The 24297-nt window shown below is 46.8% G+C and overlaps 4 protein-coding genes across 11 annotated transcripts; 2 read left to right on the top strand and 2 right to left on the bottom strand.

The window, feature by feature from the left end:
* The first annotated feature begins 24 nt into the window (after positions 1–24).
* LOC111674177 lies at positions 25–2499 on the top strand. Of its 3 annotated transcripts, none has more exons than XM_023433555.1 (3): positions 25–117; positions 226–388; positions 576–2499. In XM_023433555.1, exons 2-3 carry the CDS (start codon positions 245–247, stop codon positions 774–776), a joined length of 345 nt encoding a protein of 114 aa, XP_023289323.1. In that variant the 5' UTR covers positions 25–117; positions 226–244; the 3' UTR covers positions 777–2499. The 3 variants fall into 3 exon arrangements, with proteins under 3 accessions (XP_023289323.1, XP_023289324.1, XP_023289325.1); XM_023433556.1 differs by having other exon boundaries at positions 55–146; XM_023433557.1 differs by having other exon boundaries at positions 73–141.
* A 130-nt stretch (positions 2500–2629) lies between these two features.
* Positions 2630–16777, bottom strand: LOC105695218 (AT-rich interactive domain-containing protein 4B). Its single transcript, XM_012416572.2, has 7 exons — positions 16625–16777; positions 14155–14591; positions 13818–14063; positions 13481–13685; positions 8560–13384; positions 8131–8271; positions 2630–8049 (listed from the first exon to the last, which is right to left on the bottom strand). Exons 1-7 carry the CDS (start codon positions 16628–16630, stop codon positions 8006–8008), a joined length of 5904 nt encoding a protein of 1967 aa, XP_012271995.1. The 5' UTR covers positions 16631–16777; the 3' UTR covers positions 2630–8005.
* A 653-nt stretch (positions 16778–17430) lies between these two features.
* LOC105695226 (protein arginine N-methyltransferase 8) lies at positions 17431–21422 on the top strand. Of its 5 annotated transcripts, none has more exons than XM_012416589.2 (3): positions 17431–17775; positions 17978–18158; positions 18810–21422. In XM_012416589.2, exons 2-3 carry the CDS (start codon positions 18093–18095, stop codon positions 19887–19889), a joined length of 1146 nt encoding a protein of 381 aa, XP_012272012.1. In that variant the 5' UTR covers positions 17431–17775; positions 17978–18092; the 3' UTR covers positions 19890–21422. The 5 variants fall into 5 exon arrangements, with proteins under 5 accessions (XP_012272012.1, XP_012272011.1, XP_012272013.1 ...); XM_012416588.2 differs by having other exon boundaries at positions 17991–18158; XM_012416590.2 differs by lacking the exon at positions 17431–17775 and adding an exon at positions 17813–17910 and having other exon boundaries at positions 17991–18158.
* A 656-nt stretch (positions 21423–22078) lies between these two features.
* LOC105695230 (ras-related protein Rab-1A) lies at positions 22079–24280 on the bottom strand. 2 transcript variants are annotated; one of them, XM_012416599.2, is made up of 4 exons: positions 23982–24280; positions 22912–23308; positions 22588–22817; positions 22079–22483 (listed from the first exon to the last, which is right to left on the bottom strand). In XM_012416599.2, the coding sequence occupies exons 1-3, from the start codon at positions 24002–24004 to the stop codon at positions 22617–22619; spliced, it is 621 nt and encodes a 206-aa protein (XP_012272022.1). In that variant the 5' UTR covers positions 24005–24280; the 3' UTR covers positions 22079–22483; positions 22588–22616. The 2 variants fall into 2 exon arrangements, with proteins under 2 accessions (XP_012272022.1, XP_023289322.1); XM_023433554.1 differs by having other exon boundaries at positions 22079–22486; positions 23982–24277.
* Positions 24281–24297: the final 17 nt, after the last annotated feature.

Consider the following 24297-nt stretch of genomic DNA (forward strand, 5'->3'; position numbering starts at 1 on the left):
TAAAGTTTCTTCGAAACGGCAGTACCTCCTTTCGCTCGATACGATCCTGACCGAAAAAGACAGTGCCCCCAGCGTCAGCCGTGAAAAGCCCCAATAAACAAATCAAAGGAATTCAGAGTAACTTAGTTTTTCCAAAGTTTTGTAAAGTACTGTTTGAGAGATACATCACATAGTCGGGTGTCAAGCAGTCCCAGAGATTACTCAGAATTTTATTCCTTTTAATAGGGTTAAAGAGGAGTACAAAATGGGAAGTACTGACAAGGCCGTAATCACTGGTTTCATATGCAGGCTCTGTAGTAAAATGAACCGATTTGTAATTCACATTTACGGAGAAGAAGGCGAAAGAATGAAACTTGCGGAGAAAATCAACACTTACTTGCCAATTACGGTAATTCTTGACAAATTTATTATGAGTTACGAGTCGTCCTTGGATTGTAGTTAGTGCATTATTTAAAGCCTGTTTCATAGATTTCGGTAATCACAGAGGATACTTTCTTTGTTTTCTTTTTAATCTATTAAGATTATATCGATACATTTATGGCCAAATGTTATAGTTAACATTTTTTTTTACGCAGATCGATATAAATGATCCTTTACCGAAAACGGCATGCTTGCACTGCATCGAGCGACTGCAAGCACATCACGATTTGATGGAGCAATTTAAGCTCGTCAAACAAAGGTTGGCTTACATAAGGCATCAGAAGGCAACCCCGACGACGTCGTCTACGAGCACAACGATCGACTCGGCAGCAGCCCCTAATTCACATTCATGTTGACCTACACAAGCTTAAAACCTTAATTTGTGATTACGAAGACCCATGTGTCCTGTAATTTTGCTCTTCCCTTCTCGTCTGCCGGTTCCATTTATTCAAGATAGGATTTCTCTTAACCTGCCAGGTTCACCGAAAGGTACGCGTTAAGTCGCAGGTTTCGACATAAATGGAGAACGGACATAGACGAGTTTAATGGGAATCAAAATAGGAAGATTTGACAAACATCAGATGTTTCAGCCCTCTCATTTTGTAACGATGGTAAACATTTTTCTATGAAAATTCATCGTTACCAATCAAGTATGTTTGATGTTTCTCTTTGACTCTTTTCTAATTATCTTTTCATGTGTCCGAAAAATTGCTTTGACAAACTCTCCTACCCTGTACTTAAGTATCTATTCCGTTGTCTATCCTCTTCGTCGAAGTATTCATAGTGTGTATATTTTCTTTTTCTAACAACAGTTTTATTATAAAAACATAGAATTGCTGAAAAAGAAAAAAAAATAGAAGAGAATTAATTTTTTACAAGGTGCAATGAGGTTGTGAATTAGGAAGAGAGGCACCTCGTATCGATTCTATCTCTTAGAGGGCATGTGGAATTTTGATCTTAAGAATTTAGCGTCATAACACTCGCGAGATCGGTCGTACTATACCCTTTTCATATTTTCTGTATGGAGGAGTTCCTGACTAGGCTATCCTAGTGGATACTGGGATGTCGATACTGTTCCGATTAATCATTGTAACTAATGCACGGTACTTCGTATTGGAAGAAATATATAAAAATATATAATCAATATTTTTTTTTCTCAAAAGATTCCAGAGAAGACTATCATTTCTTGAATAGCTTGATAAATTCTGAAGCAAGCATTTTCTAATGATCAGTTTTGAAAATAATCTTACCGAGACGCCCAAGTGAATCGATACGATTTCAGTACATTACATTTGCTACGAAAGATCACCAATTGTACGCCACAGTTTAGAATGAAACTCGTCCCGTCGAAAGAAGTAATAAATAGTAGGCGAATCCCGTGTGTCTCTAAAAGATACGTTTTTTTACGTAGGCACGAATGTACACATAACCCCCCATGTGCATTCACCTATATATTACGTGTGTACATAAAAAGTGATTTTTTTTTTCAATACGAAGTAAGGATTACAAAGTTGCCCATCTAGAAACTTGGTTCTTCCAGCTCTCTCATTTTCACAATTCCCACCATAATTCCGTAATTACGGGGTACGCGAAGGGAGCCCTCCTTTTTTAAAGTCCCTTCCGACACAGTGTATTTTACAAGCTCTCCATTTCCCCTTAAGTACTCTATACCTAATCGATGAAAAACCGGGAAGTAAACAAGCGAGCTTCTCCGCCAACTTCCCGAAGCGTGTTGCTATAATTAGCCAGTGGTGCATACAGAGAGTATCGTCGAAAACGCAACAGGCCGAGACTAGGCGGTGAGAAATATAGAACCAAGTTGACAGTTGGCACATCGTAATTCCTCGACCGCGACGGAATTAAAACCGGAGGCTCGTCTCCAAGTTCGGCGCGTGGGCCGTAAAAGCGGACCCCGACGTCTGTACAATTAATCTAGAATATACACGCACTCTATCATGTTTTTTAACGTAAGGTCTTGCGGGACCTCTCGGCCACGTTTTGGCCGTGGCGCGAGATATCTATACATATATTGATATGACATATATATATATTTAATAAAAATAATAAATATAAAAATTACCTAGGTTTAAAGGTTTTAGGCAACGATACACGAGGCATGTTATTATCTCCCTCCCCCGGGTCGCACCCAACCTTCTAGCAAATATAGAATATATGTAGTATATCGGATTTTAATAAGGACGCTCGAGAGTACAAGATTGATATCGTGGCATCGTTTATTACATAACTGTATATCTGCTAAGACAATTGAATGTGTATGTAGAATATTTACTGATCAGTGACAATTAAAGTTCTCGCTGACTACGTCTAACTCTGTTCCTCGGGTACGGCGGGGAAGGCGGACGTGGGCTCTTCCAGGGCGATCAGCTGATTTTGACAGCTCCGAGCTCTGCCGTTGTCGCTCGACGCCGAGCTCGCGATTTCGCGTTTTGAGATGCACTTTCGAGACCTTTTACGTCCCCTGGGACTCGATCCTCGAGTTGATACTGATTTTTTCTTCGCGTACGAAGATACGCGTGAAAATTTTCGAATTGTTACAAAGTCGCGTCATTGATCGACGTTTTAAACTCGTGGACGAAAGTGTCAATTTCTTGGGCGAATGCTGATTGTATGAATTCGAGAATAAGGTCCCTGGTACGTTTCCCCGTTCCGGATGCACTTTTAATTTTTCGTGTCGGTCGTCATACGGACACTTCATTGCACGGTATCTTCTATATACACTCACAGAGACGTACACTTATTACGGTACTTGAAACGGTCCCTGCTTGAAAGGAATCCCGTCGAGGTTTAAATACATGGTAGTACCAAAAACGCTGTAGAAAATGATAGCTACTCGTCGGTTTTTCCTTTTTCTCTCTCCTTGGAATATCTTCAAGCAGGGACGCACAATGGATCCATAGAGGTCACTTAGACGTTCGGGTTAATGGACACTGTTCTACGGCTACTGATTTTCCCTTTTTATTGCGGGTACCTGCGTAAATTACGCTTCGACGTTGAAGTACGAAATTGCGATTTGATTAGATTAAACGTTGTTCGCTGGGTTGGGGAAATTGTCCATGTAACGTTTCAATGTCTCTCCTGTCTCGACCTAATACGTGTAATTATTGGACGCAAGAAAAATACTCGAGATAATGTAAGAAAAAGAAAAAAAAAAAGGAACGGAGGATTTTGTTAGTACCTGGTTAGTACCTGGTACCGAAAGAAGAGATTGTATCTACCGACTCGGTTAAGTACTACTTCTTGCCTTAATAACAAGTTACGTGGAACGGTATCTTTTATGCGAAATTAAAATCTTACATTATCTCAAGTAAAATAGCATAATTTGTAGCGTATAAATATTGTAAGTTACGAACCGACGGTTTACAGAACCTATTCAATGCTTCGCAGTGGCGGTACACAGTGCTTACTTGGAACGGAAGGAAAACAAAATGGTATTTTGCGACTCGAATTTAACATAAAGGTACCAATAATTTTTCGACACTCGGTCGGGGTTAAGTGAGATATCCTCAGAAATAGACTCGCGATTCTGTGTTCCGTGACATCATCTAATTATTCCTCGCATTAAGTTATTATAAAACAGTGGAGCGGTTAAAGAATGAATTTCCTTGGATTTTCCCTAATCACCTTAGAGAACCGAGTGGAAACTCGCCGTTTATACTTAATTAACGAGCACCGTGTATCGCACACCTGGAGAAAAGTACCATTTTATTAACCGTATTAACATGTGTAATCTCGCGCAAACCGCCGATGAAAATCTCGTCTGAAAAGAAAAAAGAAAAAAAAATCGACAATCTCGTTACGACCTCCGAATTCGAGTGCCGACATTGACACTTTACATTAACAATCGTCGCACACTGAGGGAAAAACAATGACTTTCTGGGGATTAATTATTTCCAACCATCGAGATGTTTCCCTTTTCTGTTCTTTCTCCGAAAGAAATTTCTTGCCTCCAGTAAAATGCAATTTGTAAGAATTACCGGCGTTGCGTCCAAAATGGCGGTAGGCTTATTATCGAATGGACGTGACATCGGGAAAAGAATTCTACGCAGAAGATTAGTCTCAAGTACGGAACATATTACTGAAAGTCTACTCTTTCGGATGAAATGAATGCGCAGCCATGCCTAGCCTTTACCGTAAGTTTGGTATCCATTTGACGCAAGAGTTTCTTATTTTCTAGAAAGCGAGTTTTTCCTCTCAGTGTAGTCACCGAGGACACGGATCGGTGACGGAGCATTAACGTCCCAGCTTACGAGGACCTTGTTCATAATTTGCGAAAACCGTGAATCCCGGAAAATAGGACCTCGCGTCGAGCCAACGACGAAGCGCGTCCACCCCGTCCAGCAATTATAAAAAATATATACAATATATCTGTATAAAACTCCGCCCTTTCGCCTTAAGCCCGACGCCGCGTGCCAGGTGCGGCCGTGGATATCGTTTGATTTTTTTTTTTACAATTGTCAATCGCGTCCTCGTAGGGGGGCTCGCGAGAATTACCCTAGAGGTGTCCCCAAGAGAAGTTCGGTCAAAATGCAAGTGCAAGGACGCGATCGGAGGAAATGCGACACCGAAATAGCTTTTAAGGGAAGAAGGAGACAAATGCGTTGGACGATGCGATTTGATTGTTACTCCGGTACTTTTCTCTTCCCTGTTTAAGATAGGGCGAAAGGGGCATCCGAGGGGTCTCGATCTTCCCCTATTTTTCTTCTTCAAACCTAGTGTACCGAATGCTTTGAAATTCCACCCCATGAATCCGAAGGCCCTAAGGAAGGTCCCGACACTCCTGAAATTCAATTGTATTAATTCATTTATATCAGCAATTTTTTACTTGTCATAAATAATGGAATCTCACGAGTGTCAGGACCTTCCTCGGAGTCTCTACATTCACATGGGAAAATTTCAAAGGATTCGGAACACTCAGTTTGGAGGAAAGTATTATAAACAATTGACCCCTCGGATGCCGCTTTCGCGTCGCCTTAAGATATCTTTCAACGCTGCGAATCCGTCGACCTCCCTTCGTCCGGGCGAAGAATTTAATTCTAATTAATCCGAAAGCCGAGATCGCACTTAACGAAACCTGCTCGATATTGCTGGGGGCATGTACATCGTTACTCCTCGGTGGAAATTTCAATGCCAATTTAGCGATACATACGAAACTACGAGTTTCTTTACGTCGTCGGACCCAGATCAATGCGAATCCAGGTGACGGTATCGTTCGCTGATCGGAGGGTGTAAAAAAGTGCTCGTGTTCCCTGTGTATCTATTTTCAAATTCGTATATGTCTGACATATACCTTCATTTACAAATTACATACGCATATGTAAACGCGGTCCTCCTCCACGCGATTAATAAATAAAATCTGTACCGAACGAAAATATACCGCAACGAACAGAACGTAAACAGCTTTCTAATAATATTATATTTATGCGTATGTATATATATATTTATATTTATATTTATATTTATATATATTTATGTAATATAACATCTATCAATGGGAGAATAATTCCATTGTAGCGTACCAGTACCGCAGTAGGTAACGATTACTCCGCGAGCGCACGTCGAATTTAATTCCTACGCGAGTGAACAACGGATTTGGTCAAGCGTAGTTATTAAAGTAAAATGAGATTTCGCGGGGCGTCAAAATGCTCGCATTGCCTTCGACATATTTTATGTACAATATCCATACTCTAGGAGCGCCGATAGTACGCCTCGATCGCGTCGCGCTCCAGAGGGCCGAATAAATAAAATCGTACGGACTTGCCTAGCCCGTTGGACACAAGATACACTATTTAATTTTCCTCTTCGCCCCTTTTCCATTTACACCTAGGTTGCCGATCGCAATCGCGGGAATTCCCGTCCCCACGGCCTCCAGGTAAGCCGTGACAGTGAAAATTTGTACTTTGCTTTTGGGCAAGGTTGTGCAATCACGAAGGAAAATGCCGACGGTGTCAGTGCGCCCGGTGGATCCGCGTACGACAATGCAACCATTCCTCTAATATTATATATATATATGTATGTATAAATATATACAAATGTATGTACACGCAATACAGGCATTATGATACACTCGGCGGGCAGCGGGAAATGCACTGATATTAAAATCAAATCGGATTTACAAATCTACGTGACGCACCCTTTAGAGTCCCTGATCGGTAACACGTTAAAAGAGCACTTAGGGGAAAATGTGGCCACGACCATTTCTATCCTTCTAGCAGAGAAACATTGAATGCACTTCCTCCGCCTCTCTCTAACGGATTGCTATAAAATGAAAGTCCTCTTCCAACCGTGCTCCTTAATCAAAGGGTTAAATTATAAACGAGGGTGGAATAACAAAGAGTGCGTAACGAGAAGGCGTGCCGGAAATCCGTTATATCATAACCCGTGTATTGGCTCGCTTTCAAAACGCTCTCACTTGTTCTTGCTTTCTCTACTTCAGCGTGCACGTATGCCCTCGTTACGCGCACATGCCGATTCGACAGGTACAGGGGTAAAGAACAGGTACGATAATTGAAGTCCCAAAGTTAAAGTCCCCATGCGTTGCCGCGCTCGTTTGGCGGAGGTACTTTTCGCGATAACCTCCTATCTCTTACCTCTTGCATTTACCGACAGTCCCGCAGACAATTAAACTATAATACAAGTAGAGTAATTCCACCGATGGCCGAATCATCGGGAAATCATTTCCCACCGCTCCCAGTATACGAGGCTATCGATTACGAATTTACTTTCCCTTCGGCAGGTGTGTACCATCATCCGACACGTAACTACGACTACATTAATTTCTTTCACCGGTACCAATATGCTAGGCTAGCGCGTTATCGCGTTTCTCTAATCCTACCACATATTTAAGCAGCGACACGTCTACGATCCCCCCAATTACGACACCCTCCTACCGAAGGGTCGAAACGAAAGAACAAGAATCCATGAATTCAGCGAGACTTGAATAGGAACTGGAAAAAAAAAATGAGTAATCAGACACGACCCTCGGTGGAGTAAGAAACGAAGAACGGTGTCGATTGCCGTGAAAAGCGAGTCTCCTCCACCAAACGAATTAGGGTGCCATACAGGAACCCTTGCGTCTGACTGTGCATCATCCCAGCCGGACTTCGAGGACCCCCCGCAGCGCTGGCATCGCTGCAGAGCAGTAGGCCCTGTAACTTCGCAATTTCGTAAGGTCAGGACTTTTGTTCACGGCCACGACGAAGGGCAATCGGCCCCGATACCCCTGTACCACTGATGGGCGATCAATTGCCACGAAAGTGCGAAAACGCGACGGGGAAGGCGCTCCGGTCGTCGGCGTCCCTCCCCGGGTCGCGCAGACCTTAAAGCTACTATATACAAAGACTGGTGTTATGTAGAACTACCTACGGGTGCCCGCCAGACAGAGAAACGTTTCGCGAGGCTAGGGACGATTGCAGGGTGCCCGGGATCGTGCCGCCGTTTTCTAACTCTCTTTCCGCCCTCTCTCGTTCATTCTCTCTCGCCTCTCTCTCTTTTAGGGGCCGTCCAGACTCTTAGGGCGTCTCCGAGCCTCGCCGAGGGTTCGTCAACGCGCGAGCGAGCGACCCTATCACGAGCACGCCTGCTGCATCTCGGCCTTGGCCGCTTTCATGGCTGAAAATTTAAGAGAGAGATCTCGGCTGAGTCAACCTCGACTTCCGGCTACGGGGCGTCTCCTCGGGGAGCACCGTTTACCTTCTCGCTCTCTCCTGCGCAGCTTCTTCCGGCGCCTCTCGATGCCGGCGAGTTCCACCTTAACGGCGTTGTACGTCTTCCGCAGCTCGGACAGTTTCTGCTGCAGCACGGCTATCCTCTGGCTCCCGTCCAGCTCCGGATCTGGAAAGGAAATGAAGAGTAAAAATACCCACAAGACTTGGGATACGGCATGGAATTAATTCTTTCCCCGTGATCCTGCGTTACGTGTACTTCGCGAGTAAATATAAAAAGAACGTATTGTATACACACAGGCCGGATGCTCAGTCGGAATGCTTGCGACAAGAATGCGAAACACGGGAGGAAGGCTTAAAGCAAAGTCAGAGAGGAGGTTCGATACGTTAACGCATCCACGGTTACGCCACGTGTTCAACGGAGTAATGCATTCGGAGTAACGGGAGGGTGTCTTACCGAGCTCCACGAAGAAGTTGTACTTGGTCGGTCTGGGCGACCTGGAGGAGTAGCTATTGATCTCGGGGCCGGAGGCCAGGGTGTTGTGTGTCGATCCCGCGGTATTCGCTCCGCACAGATTGGAACCCTCGCTGGTGTCGTCGCTGTCGCTGGCAGCGCCGTGTCGGGAGTTCTTCCCTGCATGTCGACCAGCTTTCTTTCCATTCACGTTGGGTCCGCCCTCCGAGTGCTTCCTGCTCCTCTTTCGCTTTTTCGGGGACTGCGAGTCCTCGGCCGTCCTCTTCAGGGGCGGCTTTGGGAGCCGGTCGACGGCGTTCCCCTCGGAATTGGGCAGGGTGTCGTCCTCGCTGAAGCCGGGGCCCTTTCCGGCGCTGTCGTTGTCCGCCTCGGAGCTATCTCGGGCCGACTTGGAATGGTCCTCCGACATCGGGGAGGATCCACCATTCCTCTCCTCCCTGGGCGAGCCGGAGATGTTGGAGATGCTCGAGTCCGGCGTCGTTGGCGGGGTGTTGTCCATCACGGGAGCGGCCTCGTTGCTTTCTCTGCGTTGCGGGGGCGTCGGGGCGAGCACCGGCTGCAAGGGCGGGTGTTGATGTGGCGGATGGTGCTGATGTTGTTGGTGCTGTTGATGCTGTTGATGCTGTTGGTGCTGTTGGTGCTGTTGATGCTGTTGATGCTGCTGCTGATGCTGTTGATGCTGTTGATGCTGTTGTTGATGCTGTTGCTGTTTCACCCCCAAGGGGACGTTCTGTTGCGTCGGAGCTGGAAGCGCGACGGGATCTCCCGGCTTGGGTAAAGTCATGGAATGGGTCGTACCGTGTGTCGCGCCGTGTGATGCACTGTGGGATGCACCATGTCCCACACTGTGGCCTGGACCATGTCCCGTACCATGTCCTGCCGCGTGCGCGGTACCGTGGGTCGTGACGTGCACCGAAGTACCGCTCACGGTACTGCTCTGGCTGGAGGTCGGAGCGCTGGCGAACGGCATCTCTAAAAGGGCAATGTTAGCTTCGGAGGTTTCCACTTTCGGTATTACCTGAGACGCGTCGACGCTGTCACGGTCGGCGATCTCCGCGGGGGGCGCCGGAGAGCCGGGGATCTCCTCCTCGCAGAGCAGAGAACTCATGTTCTCGCCTTCCTCGTCGGCCTTGGCGGCGGGAACTACCGAGGTCGACTTGCCCGGCACCGCCATTCGGGTCTCCCTCTGAGTCTGGAGCTTCGAAGACTTCTCCTGTTCTTCCTGAAACCTCTCGAACTCCGATTTGATGCCGTCCTCGAAGGTGGGCGCGGCGCTCTTCTCGTCGGCCAGCTCGCCATTGTCGATGACCAGTCTTTGCTCCGAGTCACTGCTGTCCGTGGAGTCCCCGAACTCAATGCTGATCATCTTCTTCCGCTTCTCTTTCTCGACCTCCCTAGGCTCGGCCTCGCGTTGGCCCTCTTCCTTCCTCCTCTCTTGCACCTCGATCTTCACCACCTCCTCGTCCGCCTTCTCCTGGGCTTTCCTCTGCTCGGCCGCGGTCTTCGCCTCGGCCGCCTTCCTCAGCTCGACCTCCTTCTTCAGCTTTAGTTGTTGCAGTTCCTCCTCCTTCTGCTTGATGACGGCGCGCATCACCTCGCGACGCTCCTCCTCCACCCTCGTCGCCTCCTCGTCCTGAGTTTTCTGAGTCTCGGGCTCCGGCCGCGACCTGGTCTCCTCCTTCGTCTTCTTCGCCGGCACCGAGGGCTCCACCTTCTTGGTCGTCTCCTTGATGGACTTCCTCAGGATGTCGGCTATCTCCTCCTGCTTCTTCACCTCCTTCGTCTTGTTCCTGAAAGCCATCGCAGCGGCCGATAGCTTCTCCTCGATGGTCGAGGTCGCCGGCAACCTGGCACTTATCGGCGCCGGGACGGGCACGACCGCTGCGATTACGGGGTTTACGTCGAGAGTCCTGACGTCCGGTACTTTTGGCTCCGCCGGGGACTGTTTGGGAGGCATCACCGGAGTCTTCGCGGTCTGTTTCCTCTCCGGGGGCACGACGACCCGACTAGCGTTGGCACCACCCCCCGGTTCTCCCTTTGCAACCTCCACCTGAGTCTTGGCCTCCTCCTTGCTGAATTCCATTGTGTCCGGTACGTCGGTCGACGGGAAGATCTCCTGGTGATACGTGAATAGATTCTCCTGCTCAGCCTCGGAGACTTCCGCCTCGGATATGATCAGCCGGTCCTCGGGGTCGTCCGGGGCGCCGTCCTCGTCGCCGGGCAGGTCGCTGAACAACAAGTCCAAGCTGCTGGCCACCTTTCCAGCCTCCTCGACTGTGAGCGAGGACCTAGGCTTGGACGAAGAGGGCGACTCGCAGAGCCTGTCGAAGGCCTCCTCGCAGGGCGAGGGTGGTGGCGGCGGAGTGGCCTTCGCCGAGGGGGGCGCCTCGGCGGGTTCGTCCATCCTCTTTCCGAAGGACCTCCTCGGTTTTTTCCTCGAGTCGATCTCGGGCTCCGATTTTGTCTCCTTGGGCTGCGCCACGGGCGTCGCCCTGGGCCTCTTCTTGGGGCTTCTGGGCTCGTCGGGCTCGAATATCCTCTTCTTCACCTTCTCCTTGTCCCGGTCCTTGTCCCGGTCCCCGCCAGAGTCCCGCTTGCTTCTCACCTCGAACTCGAAGGGCTCGGGTTCCTTGAACTCGTACACGTCCTCCGTGCTCTCCTGACCTACCTCCGGGGGGCCCTCGACTTTGGGAGGCTCCGACAGCCTGGGGGAGGCGGCGACGCCCTCCGCCTCGGCTTGGCGCGGCGGCTCCTCGTCCGGGCCCGGTTCGACCCTGACCAGCTCCAGTTTCACCGCCTTGTCGAAACCCTTCAGCTCGGACCTGATCTGGTTCAAGTCGAAGTCCCGACCTTTGGGCTGCTCCTCGTCGGTCTCCGGCTCCGACTTGACGTCCTGCACCTTCCCCGGGGCCCTTCTGGGCCGACGGCGCCCTCGCCGAGGTTCCCCGGGTCCGTCCTTGTCCTCCTCGGCCTCGCTCAGCTCTTCCGGCGGTTCGATGCGGTCCTCGGCCCGGCGCCGAGTTTCCCGTCGTTTCCTCTCGTCGGGGGCCCTGGCCCTCGTCCTGGCTTGCTCCGGCTCGGCCACGTCGGACTCGTAGGCCTCGCTGTCTTCGCTCGCGGACGCAATCGACGCGTCGGTGTGGCCCGACGTCCTCCGGGTCCGTCGCCGCGGGTCAAGCCCGAGAGCGTCCGCTTGCCGGGTCGCTCTCCCCTGGCGGCTGCTCGCGGGCGTTGCAGGGCTCTTCGTCCTGGAGCTGCCGCTCACGACCGACAACGGCGTCGTCGACCTGGCCGGCTCCCTCTCCTCCTTCCTAGTATCCCTCTTCTCGGCCGAGGTCGACGGCGAGGCCGACGGTGACACCGGGGGCGCGACGCTCTGGGCTCGCCGTCGACCCTGCGGAGGGTTTGCGGCGGCTACCGTTGCACCCGTGGTCGCCGTTGACGGCACCGCCGACATCGTCGTCGTCGTCACCGTCGCCGTCCTCGACGACTTGGACGAAGACGAGGACGAGGACGAGGACGAGGAACCGCTCGGGAGCAGCGAGCCTGGGGTCTGAGGCCGTGGAGCCGCTGCCTTGGTGCGCTTCGCCCTGCCCTGCGCCTGTGTGAAGTTCTGCGCGATCCGCGAGCCCTTGATCCACTCGTCGTACCTGGTGTTCCATCCGGTGTAGTGGACCAGGTAGACCGGCTCCGAGCCGTCCTTCTCCATGTCGATGACCTTCGCCTCGTAGGTCACCTTGGACTCGTGCGTGGGCCCGTAGTAGACCTTCAACCTATCGCCCAGCTCAACGGGGCCCCTGTAACAGGGCGCCGCCTCCGCCGCCGGCTCCTCCGCGCCCTTCGTCTTCTCCGTCTCGTTCTCTTTGCGCTTCCTTCCCCGTTGTCTCTTCAGCTCTTCGTCCGTGAGTCGTCTCTGCTTGGCCGGGGTCCTCCTCTCGGGCTCCCTCGACAGAGCTCGGGCATCGCGTGCCTCCGTGCCCGACGTCCTCGCCGTCGACTTGCTCGTGTCGTCCTTCGACTTCGACCTGGTCTTCGTCGAATCTTCCTCCTTGGGCCTCTCCTCCCTCCGTTCCGTCTTCTTCGGCTCGCTCTTCTTCTTCTCGGGGGGCTTCTTTCGCGGCTCCTCCTTGCCCTTGAGCCTGGCCTTGCCGGCGACCGGGGCCGACTGCGCCGAGGTCTTCTGAGACTTCTCGCTACTCGACGACTCGCCCTCGCCCTCGACGTTGACGTCGCTCTCCTGTCCACTGGCGCTCTCCTCGAAGTCGTCCTTCCTCCTCGGCTTCGGAGTCTCCTCCTCCTTGACGGGCAGCTCCTTCTTCACCACCTCTTTCCGCTCCTTCTTCTCCTCCTCGACCGGCCGTCGTTCCTCCTCCTCCTTCTCCATCTTGACCGGTGCAACTTGCGGCGGTACCGGCGTGTTTCGATCCTTGTCTCTTATCAGACTCCTACCAGGACGCGGTTTGCGCGTTCCGCTCCTCGGGTGGTTCACCATCGTGCATCCCAGTTTTCTGTAGAAATCCTCGAAGGAGTGCAGGAACTTCTTGTAGGCCTGTTTAACGAGATTGTGGGTGGAGGAGGCGCTCTGCATAGACAGGCTCAGCCGACGCGTAATCGACTTCCACTGATTCTGGTTGGTCACTCGGTTGTAGCCCCCCAACTTGTACACGGCGCGAAACAGTCTGTAGAGATCTATGTCTTCGGAGCCTATCATCGGGCAATTGTTGATCGGCGTCCCCCGATCGTCCATGAACTTGTAGAGCTGGGCCACGAAGTGATCCTTTTCCTCTCGCGGCTCGTCATCGGAACTCTGCGATTTAATACCCATAAGTCTCAACAATACGTTTAAGAAAAATCGACGGGCGTAAGAATACCGCAAGAGATAAAAAAGAGAGATTGAACTTACGTCGGAGTCTAGCTCTCCGTCCGTTTCGCTGTTACCGCTCGATAAGGCATTGCCGAAAAGCGAATCCCTGTCCCAGTGGGGTGGCAGCTCATTCTTCTCCAGAAATAACAATGCTTTCTCGACGGCCACCTTGAGGGCGCTGTTTTCCACTTTGTTCACCAACTCCTTCGTAAACTCGGTAGCCTCCTTCTTTGGCACGGTGTAACTGAGGAAGTGAATTAAAAGTATTAAAACATCGAAGAACAGAGGCAACGAAGCCAAGAGTAGTCCCAATGTACATAGAATATAATAAGAAACAATGGATTACGAAACGCCTCGTACAGAAAGCACTACTTACTATCTTGCGTCTTTAAATGAGCGCACCAAGTAGTCGTCGCGAACCCGAATCCTGACGGTATCCTGAGCCGTGGGTGCAACCACCAATCCCGGAAACCAGTTGTCCTTCTTTTTCTTATCTCCGAGTTCTACGCAGACGACCCTGCCGATCTCTGGCTCGGTCTCGATACCTTCCTTTCCTCCCAAACCCGAACCGGAATCTCGTCCACCGCGTGACGGGCTATCCTCGTCTTCGCTGCTGTCATCGCTGCAACGAGACCAAGGTTATCAATGGCCATATAAAGGAAGCAAAGGCAAAGCTTAGTACAATGGAAAACGATTAATGACTCTCTACTCACTGTGCCTGTCTCGATCGTCGTCCTCGTCGCCCTCCGATGACGGGGTTTCCAAAGTGCTCCGGATGGGTCAACGGCAGCTGATCTAAAGTCTCGCTCTCCGCGAAGTGTCGGCCGCTCTTCAAACAGAGAGCGGTCCTTCTGAGCGTTGTTATATCACCATCGTCAAAAACTACGGTATACTGACTGCAATCTTGGATCTTCGTTATCGTAGCCTCGACAAAATCCTTTCGCTCGCCGTGTTTAGCCTCGACCGAAGCACCTACTCTTAGAGTACCCTTAATCTGCTCGTCCGTCACTGTGGCTGTGCCCAGGCCTTGTTTATAAGTTACACGGCATTTCACCGATCGTACCACCTTTCGGATTTTCGCTTCGCAGAAAGCACCCTTGTACTTGGCACTCACCTCCGTACCTACTGAGAGGTACGGTGGGTCGTCTCCCTGTGAAACAGAATATGATTACAATTGATTATCCATTTTATTTTTTTTATTACAAAAATTCAAGAATTTCTACAAACAAAAATTCTCAATACTTCCCGTCCTTCTGCCTACTGTTTCCTCAGCCACATTCTGCAATTCTCTCTTTTTACCCGTGACAGGAAATCGGAGTTCAGCAAAGACGAAACGTTACGTTTTCATTCTTTTTTTTTTTTTTTTCTTTTTCTTTTCGCATCTATTTAATTTTTATTTCTTGGTCGTGAATGCGTTCAACCAATTCATACATAATTTAATGATCCATTTCTAATTTTTTTTTTCCTGTTATTTTTTAGTCACACTCTGCAATTTTTTTTCTTTTTTTTCTGTTACAGTAAATTAGAATTCTTGGAAAGCTCGAAATGTTAAGTTTATTTTTTTTTTCATTTGCATCTATTTTATTTTATTGTTTCATGAATGTATTTTAATTTGACTGCTTAAAAAATTGTGCAACAATTTCCCAAATACTCGATGGTTTCACTAACGAAACATATCACAAGGTACTCTCTAGTCTCTCCGAGTTATATTTCTTGACCAGATTAAACACTATTAGGACATATAATGTTTTATCAATACTCTAAAGGTTGAATTTCTCCATGTCAAACCAATCAGAGAGTATCATCTGTCCATAAATTGATTGTACGTTTCGCCATTACATGAAACAAAGGCTGTTCAGATAAAATCAAATAAAAGAGTCAACCGCTTCTGTCAATAAGAAATACAAGAATGCATTTCCTATCTACAAATCTTTATTCAAGCTCCAAGTAATTCGTCATTGTTTCGCAACTATCTTAATAAAAATAACTTTCTACGTCGACATATCCCATCGCTTTACTTGTACACGTTACTGTAAGAAAAATTAATGAAATCATGATTTTCCGATATGGCCAACTGGCACTGTAAAGTCCTCGTATTCCTGAATTCCATGAAAGAATTCTTGTCAAAAAAGACTATCATAACTTATCCAGAAAGATCTCTATGGCTGTAGTAGAGAGAAGAAATCTAAACGAAGATCCACTGCTAAGGAAAAAAAAAAAAATCACAGCAAGGTGTCAGCTACACCCAGTGTTGACTACAAGCGGTCATTTCGGAGACGGAAGCCTTACATTGAAGCTTCAACTGAGCTGTCTCCAGCCCATTGTCACATCGACGAAGAAAATATCTTTGATAAAAAGCTAACCTGAAAGCACCTAAATTTTTGTAACGTAAGAGCCTTTCGAGTCAGAAGAAAAAGAGACCTACTTGAAACACATTTTGGAGAAACTTTTCAAGCTGTAGGTACCATAAATATTAAGGCCTTTCGAAGACTCTCAAACTGAATCTCTCTCTCTCTCTCTCTCTCTCAATATTCATTCTTAGGGTCTGCTCGCCTTATCGACATTCAACAATTTACGTTCTCCACGCGTACAAACTTGAACCAACGACTCGCAAGAACCGTGGCAGATACGGTCTATACTTTCTCAGAGTAAATCTTCGCAGAAGGGATTACAATAAACTTCTGGTAAAATTCATCATCGACCTCCCCGCATCAAGATACGATGGATAAGCCCAGACAAAGACCTCCGAGGGAGGAAAAACTAAAGGCAGTGTGCCAGCTGCCACCGACGACGAAGAGTGCAAGAAGATGTCCCGCAGACCCATGGATCGGCATAAGCTGGAAATCACGATCATTCTCTGCCGTGCCATCCTAACGAAGAAAATCCTGTCTGAAAGGGAGCGACCGCGTTAAGTCACTTTCTCGGAGGCCGCACTTTCACGACGCGGGCCATCGCGTCGATCAGGGTCGGCGGGTTCCCGGAAACCTGGATCTCACAGGGCAAGGAATCTCCCTTGAAAGCAGAGCACACTAAAACCGTAAGCGAAAGCCGCGAAGAGTTTCGAATTGGCGACTATATCGACTAGACCCGCCAAGCGAACGACTCGACTCTTGCGCCAGGTTTCTAGGGCTCCGAAAGTCTCTCGCTCGGCGTTTACTCTCCCGAGCTCGTCGTTCGACTTACCATCATCCTTCAGCGATTCACGTTCCTCATAGGCACAAGCTCGAACCGGCGACTCTTGCGATCCATGAAAGGGCGCACCGCGACTGCTCTCTCAAAGTAAACCACGTCAAAATCTTGCCGAGTACCGAGAGATGACCTCGTTCAGGAAGCTCGCACTTCGCAGTACTCACAGACAAGAGATACTTATAGACTGGCGACTTCCCTACCCCCAAATAATTCCAGTCGTTCCGGAGCAAGCCACCGTAGCGCTAGTGAGCTACGTCATTATGCGCGAGGTATTCAAAACCTTTTATTTTTCCTACATTAAATTATCATTTACTTAAATTTCACAAGAAATTCGAGGAAAAACTCTGACCATGGAACCTGATGATCTTTAATTATTTTTTACATAAATGAAACGTATGTAAAGGAGAACAATCATTTATTTAGTGAACTTTACATTTTATAACACATACGAATTTGTCCGCAACTTGCAGCAAGAATTTTCAATTTCATTTCAAGTAGACTTGCGTGACTTCAACTTCTGTAAGCAGGCACGTGGTGATTTCCGAATTTGAAGCGCTTGCCGGAGAATAATAATGAGTTCGTTCATTGCGTCTGTACGACTCCCGTTTCCTGGCCCGCCCGCGGCCATTTTCAGCTCGTGGCGCTGCCGTCGTGGTCGGCCACGCCGCGCTCTCATTGGCTGGCGCAACGCGACGAGGATGAACAACCAATTGGAACTGCACCTAACCTCGCAGGTCCTTCCGCTGCAGTTTCGATAGGTTCCCGGTGCTCCCCGCTCGACGCGTCGCGCTTTATGTGACACTTGCGCGTCGGTGGGACTCCGACCTAACCTGCCACCTCTGAAGCGTCCTCGACAGCTCTCGAAATCCCAGCGAGCCCGAAATTATTAAAAAACCTCGAATAATACGGGAGCTTTAATCGAATCACGATTTTTAAATCTCCATCCAAAACAAACGAATACGGCAGATGTCCTAAGCATTATCTCCTCGCGAGCGGCACTTTCGCGCACGACCCAGGACCGTAACCTCTAAAAGCGCTTCCAAAGAGACCTACGAAACGGAGAATTTTCGTTCGATTCCCTACATCGATGCTGCGTACAAATGCGGATTAAAGCTCTCGGCGGGGAAGATTACCATCGAGCGATCGTACGTAAGAGGGAAACGGAATTGCGCGTCTGTTTTGCACGTTGATATCGCTAGAAAGCGCGAAAAGTAGAATCGTTTGGAATCGTTGAAAGCTCTGCGTGAACTTGAAAGATATATCGAGATGATCTAAAATGGGTGATTTAGTCTTTTAAATAGAACATAAGAGCGCAGGGGACTTGGCTGGTTTTAAAGTGAACTAAAGTTTTTCCTTGCAGCGGAAGAAAGGTTATCGACGGTCCCCTCGAGAAGAGCACCCGATAATTCTCTCCGTTCGGCACGGGCCTGAATTTCGCCGTCTGCTGCGATAGTGAAACAAAATGGCGACGAGTAATGCAATGCCGGTAGAAGTCAACGAGGGCGATACTTCCGCGGCGGCGAACACGGTGAGTGGTTCGAAGGGATCAGGCGAGGCGAAATACCGACGTGAAACGTTGCGTTAAATAGATTAATCGTCAAGAGGTATCTCGATTTGGGCACGGGAACTGCACAAGAGCCTTTGCAAATTTCGCGTCGAACGACGACAGGAGCGGATTCCGGTATTTCGGTCGGACGGGTCGCGTGGTCCTGCGTCGTCCCTTTCTCTTAGGTGCGGAGATGCTGGTTTAGAGTGTTTCACGGCTGTCGAGGCTCCTGCTAGAAGAGGACTCGTCGCGAGAATCGCGCCGAAGTGTAGGACGAACGCCGATACTTTGCCATCCTTGCGAATCGCGAGCATGTGAGTGGCGACGAGGGTCATGGCGCGTCTTCGGGGGTAGGGACGCCATTCGTTTTGGCGGGCACGTGGACGGGAGTTCGCTCGTTAGATTTTCGCCCGATTCCCGTTGAGTACATGACGCGCTTGCCCGATTGCATGCTCGCATCGGCCACCTCCACTAGTTGCGGTTCCTATCTACTTAAAATATGAACGGCGTAGTCGGGAACCTGGTAAATTGTCGTCTTAAATCTCTACTTGTCCACTTGTGCGCGTGATGACTCGTGTGGATCCTGGATGCGTTTTAAATACGTTTTAAAATTGTTTCTCCTTGGGCTTTCAGACATCTAAAATGGAGACCATGGAAGTAACGGAACCTGCGGTGACTCCGAAGAAGGAGCCTACCACAAATCACAAAGAATCGGTCTCGGTCGACGATATGACTTCACGAGACTACTACTTCGATTCTTATGCTCATTATGGCATCCACGAAGAGATGTTAAAGGATGAAGTACGGACCGTTACTTATCGCAATTCTATGTATCACAACAAACACCTTTTCAAAGGTAAAACCGTTCTCGACATCGGGTGCGGCACCGGAATACTTTCCATGTTTGCGGCAAAGGCTGGTGCGACAAGAGTTATCGGAATAGAGTGTTCCAACATTGTTGAGTATGCAGAGAAGATCGTCGAAGCGAATCAACTTTCTAACGTCATAACGATTCTCAAGGGAAAAGTGGAGGAAGTATCACTGCCGGATGGCATTGAAAAAGTGGATATCATCATATCGGAATGGATGGGTTACTGTTTGTTTTACGAATCGATGTTGGATACTGTTCTTTTTGCTAGAGACAAATGGTTACGCGAGGATGGAATGCTCTTCCCCGATAAAGCAACGTTGTTTATATGCGGTATAGAAGATCGCCAATATAAGGATGAAAAGATAAACTGGTGGGATGATGTTTACGGTTTTGACATGAGCAGTATACGAAAAGTAGCGATCAGTGAGCCATTGGTAGACGTCGTGGATCCGAAACAAGTTGTGACAAATGCATGTCTCATCAAAGAAGTAGATCTGTATACGGTCACAAAAGCTGATTTAGATTTCTCGTCTCCGTTTAGCCTACAAGTCCGCAGAAATGATTACGTTCAAGCATTGGTTACGTTCTTCAACATTGAATTCACAAAGTGCCATAAACGTATGGGCTTTAGTACAGCACCTGAAGTGCAATATACTCATTGGAAGCAAACTGTCTTTTATTTTGACGAGTACATGACTGTGAAAAAGGGAGAGGAAATCTATGGAATATTCTCCATGAAACCCAATGCCAGGAATTACCGTGATTTGGACTTTAGTATTGAATTGGATTTTAAGGGGGAACTCTGCCAAGTTCACGAAACCAACACTTATCGCATGCGCTGATGTGATTAATCCCTTCAACTTCCGCGTATTCTCCCATGCATTAAGGCCATGTAGTCCACCACGTGACAGAAAGAAATAATAGAAGATATCAGAAATTCATACGTGGCTGGGTAGCTTGAGAGCATAGAAAGTGAAATGAGATGACATACTGTGTATGTATCGCACATACTATTCCTATTTGCGATCGTTAGCTTCATCTAATTAAAAAAGGAACGTAATTCGTGAAAACTTTTGTTGCATATTCCTATTTTATCATTATGGGTCCTGTCATGAGCGTTTTTGACCCATTAGTCATTGATATAAATCTGTGTTGCGAGTTCACCAGAATGTTTTTACTTTCTAGAATCTCAATTGTTCTCATACGTCTTTATATTACATAACTTCCTATTTTCTCGATTAGTAATGGTCAATAGCTACATTATAAAATGCTATCTACTAGGGATCAAAGTTTGAGATAGTATCTTGTGTTCTCGCAGCATGTACATTACGGTGGATTATAAAAATAATCCGAACTTCCAAATTTGAACGTTTCCTTGCGAAAATCTGCACGTTTTATACATTGCAGTTCAAAGTTCAGTATTGTACTCAACTACTAATTACTACTTAAGTACATTCTTCATTGTGAGAGCTGGTCCCACCAAAACAACAAAAAACAAGTGATTATCGCTCATGTGTCTGCCTCTCATTTAAGTGTGATTTGATAATCGATAGTTTCTTCGTGGTTCTCGCATATTAACTATATTAATCACCCATCGTGAAACTCGAAATTAAATACAAGTTCTCTGCCACGGAAGGTACACACCGACATGCCCTTGACAAATATTTGTGCATTCTGAAACTAGTTTTATACTGCGTCTTCATCCTACGATACATAAGCGTATTCAATTTTAGTGACGCTGAGTAGTGTTAGACATCATTCCTGTACATTTAGATCGGTTGATTTAAATTTCCCTATGTTTATAAATACATCTTGATGCGTAAGATGCACACGCAGTAACTGTATAGTTATATTCAAATCGGTAACTTTTCATACGAGCTAGTTGAAACTGAATGTAAGGTTTTGAATGAGTATCGGTGACTGCAACCAATTAGACATTTTTTTTTTATATCATCGATCGAAGTATATGAATCAAAGGCAAACGGTCATACTGATGCACTTACAGTAGATAATAAGTTCCAATTTCTGTCTGAATCTGCAAGTATGTGAAAATTGATTGTCCAAGATGAACACGTTAGTTTTTACTGCCAGAATCGTCCATGCGTATCATTTTTAATCGAGTACTACTTTTCATTTTGACGATTAAACTGGACAGGTTTTATGCGCGGTACTTTATAATTAGGACTCAGCTGTATATATTATATACATATATATGTATATCTTCAGTATCCCTAGGAAAAAAAAAAGAAACGCGATTAATAATAATAATTTTCACTGTACCGAAACTTAACGCTCGTCTGTAGAGCAGTAGAGCAAGGGCACTTTATCGTATAACTGTATGTCAATAAAATTAATACGTTTGCTACAACCTTGTACATTTCATTGTAATTTATATAAATACCTACATCCAGTATGTATACGCAGGTGAAACTGCAACATTAGAGAACACATTTTCACACGAGATAAGCAATCCACATTCTTCGCAGTTTAATTCGACTTTATAATCAATGTTTCTTTACTTGAATACAGCAGTACGCAACTTTACCTTGTTAACCTTCGCATACAGAGTAAGATAGTAATGAAAAATTAACAAGAAAAGGATTTACCTCAATGCCTTTGTTACAATATATATGTATAACAATTTTGCGCGATATGGCAGTGGTTTTTACACGGTTAAAAACAGCTTTGATTTTACATTGTATGCTTTATGTATTTTCACTAAAAAAATCGGAATTTAACCTTTCAGTTCTCTGTCTTCATGGGTTAACTTCTTTGCGGTAGAAGATGCGTTAGCTGTCCAAATATTTATTGATATTATATTACTAAATTACAATATTAAACGGGAATGAGTAGAGAGAAAGGAGGCGATTTGTTTTAACGGGCTCCAAAAGGTTCCCATTACAACCAGAGCGAGAGACTAGGTGTTATGGGAATTAAACCTAGGCACGTGGACAGGGGACATTGGAGGCAGATAAAAAGAGGGGAGGACATGAGGTGATGTCATGAAGGATAGAGTATGTGTACATAGATATATATGGGTGTATATATATATATCTACCTATACATATTACAATTAGGCTAAAAAATAAAGATGCTTATTTTTATAATCGCCATACAGTGTTATTTAATTCACTTATTAAACTTGAATTGCCAGTAATCGCACCATTGTATTCACAATCAGTGGTTCCAAAGCTCGCGCTTTGAATCATCCTACAATTGTCGCATCCCGGTCAACCATCACTGAATAATTATTCTCACCTATTCTTAAAAATCAAAATGAATGAATCCGGTACAACTTGGTAGCAGTATCGATGGTCCTTGCTTTGCCTTACTTCCCCCCTCCCCCTTTTTGTTAATCAACCGAAGTTTGCAATTGCTGCTCCTCTTCAGTTGTCAAGTTTATCCCCATGTTGCAGCATCGATGCGCTGCAGCGTTCTTCTGAAGCAAATAAAGAACGTGAAAATTTAACAATGGGAATAATTGGAGAAGAATTGTTATTTAAATTAATATTGGTCATATATTATTTACGGTTTACTCACTTTGGTTAACGGATGCAAATTTAAACACTTCAGCAGCATCCGGACTTAGAGGTCTCGATGGAACGCCCTTGATCAATTTTCACCTTGCTAGCAGGATCACTTGGTGCACTGGGCGGAGGCCCTACTCTAATCTTGATCTCAGCAGCCATTGTCATAAAAGCCTGTTCGACATTCATTGCATTTTTCGCCGATGTCTCCAAGAATGGAATGCCGAGTTGATCTGCATATTCCTATATGTAACAAGCAATATTGTTTTAATTAAATTTTATTACATAAACATACAAAACCAGTCCGTATAAGCTAACAGCAGTTAATTTTTCATACCTTGGCTGTGTGATAATCAACGACTTTTTTAGCTTCAAGATCACATTTATTGCCGACCAGCAGCTTATTAACGTTATCACTGGCATAGCGATCGATTTCTTCAAGCCACTGTTTGACATTATTAAAAGATTCTTGGTCTGTACAATCGTATACAACGATTATACCATGTGCGCCTCGATAATACGAACTCGTGATAGTTCTGAATCGTTCCTGGCCTGCTGTGTCCCAGATTTGGAGTTTTATCGTCTTTTTATCTAGCTCAATCGTCCTGATTTTGAAGTCCACGCCAATAGTACTGATATAACTCTCGGTGTAGGTATCATCGGCAAAACGCAACAATAAGCAAGACTTTCCAACACCGGAGTCACCAATGAGCAGTAGTTTGAACAAATAATCACTGCAGCAGATCACAAAAGTAGTATTAGACGTAATCCCAATATTTTTGCATTTCAAGATGTTACGATCCTCGCAAGTGAAAGGAAACTGCCTGAACTATGAAAAAAAAAAAGGGGGGGTGGGGGTAATTTAAAGTGCATAAAATCCACCAACAAATTGCACGCTTACGTTGGCCCAGTAACCAATGACGGATTATAAAATAAATAACCATTAAAAGATCACTGTCAATAAAATTTATCAATGTACTTCAAATGGGTAGAATTGTTTATCATTAGTATCGATTTATTATTTATTAATCCAACCTTAAGTGGGGGGGGGACAACAATAAAAGAAGTCACGCACTAAAGATGACAAGGCACACAAAGGCGCCCATAAAAAAGCATTCATTAAAAAGTAGGCTGGGCCGTGGACCAGAATGTGTCAGGCAAGGCAACCTGTCAGTCGGGCGAAGTGGAATTTTAAATTCTTATCAAACGATAACACGACGGCCTGTAGTTGTCTTGACAAGTGGGTAGATTTTGCGGCAGCTGTTAAGCGAGTCGCACCGCCTATACGCACTCGCGCTCCCGAGACGGGAGATCGAGCGTACAGGTAAACGCATACGCCAAGAGTGCAACTCGTAGCGAGGCGATACATACATCTATATAGCTTGGCAAAGAGTATCGTTTACTTACTATTCGGGATTCATCGTGGACATGATACGCCAAGGACGATGCTTCGCGCAATCTTACTCGATATTCGCCGCGTGCTCGACAAGTGACTCGTCCTCTCCCACCAAATTATCAGGAGGATTGCGACTGGACTTACAGTTTATATCTCGAAATACGAAAGACGTGAAACAATGGCGGTCGTAGAACCTCCTCCCAAGCGAACGAATCAGATCTTTACCATTGACGTAATGCCAGAATGGCAGGCGGTGATGTTTCACCGCGTTTCACTCCCTCTTGTTCCCGGGAGGCCAGCCAATTCGAGCTTCCTACCGTGACAGCG

Source organism: Orussus abietinus, unplaced genomic scaffold (assembly GCF_000612105.2).
Source record: "Orussus abietinus isolate OABI.00-Male unplaced genomic scaffold, Oabi_2.0 scaffold81, whole genome shotgun sequence".
In the NCBI taxonomy this organism is placed as follows: domain Eukaryota; kingdom Metazoa; phylum Arthropoda; class Insecta; order Hymenoptera; family Orussidae; genus Orussus; species Orussus abietinus.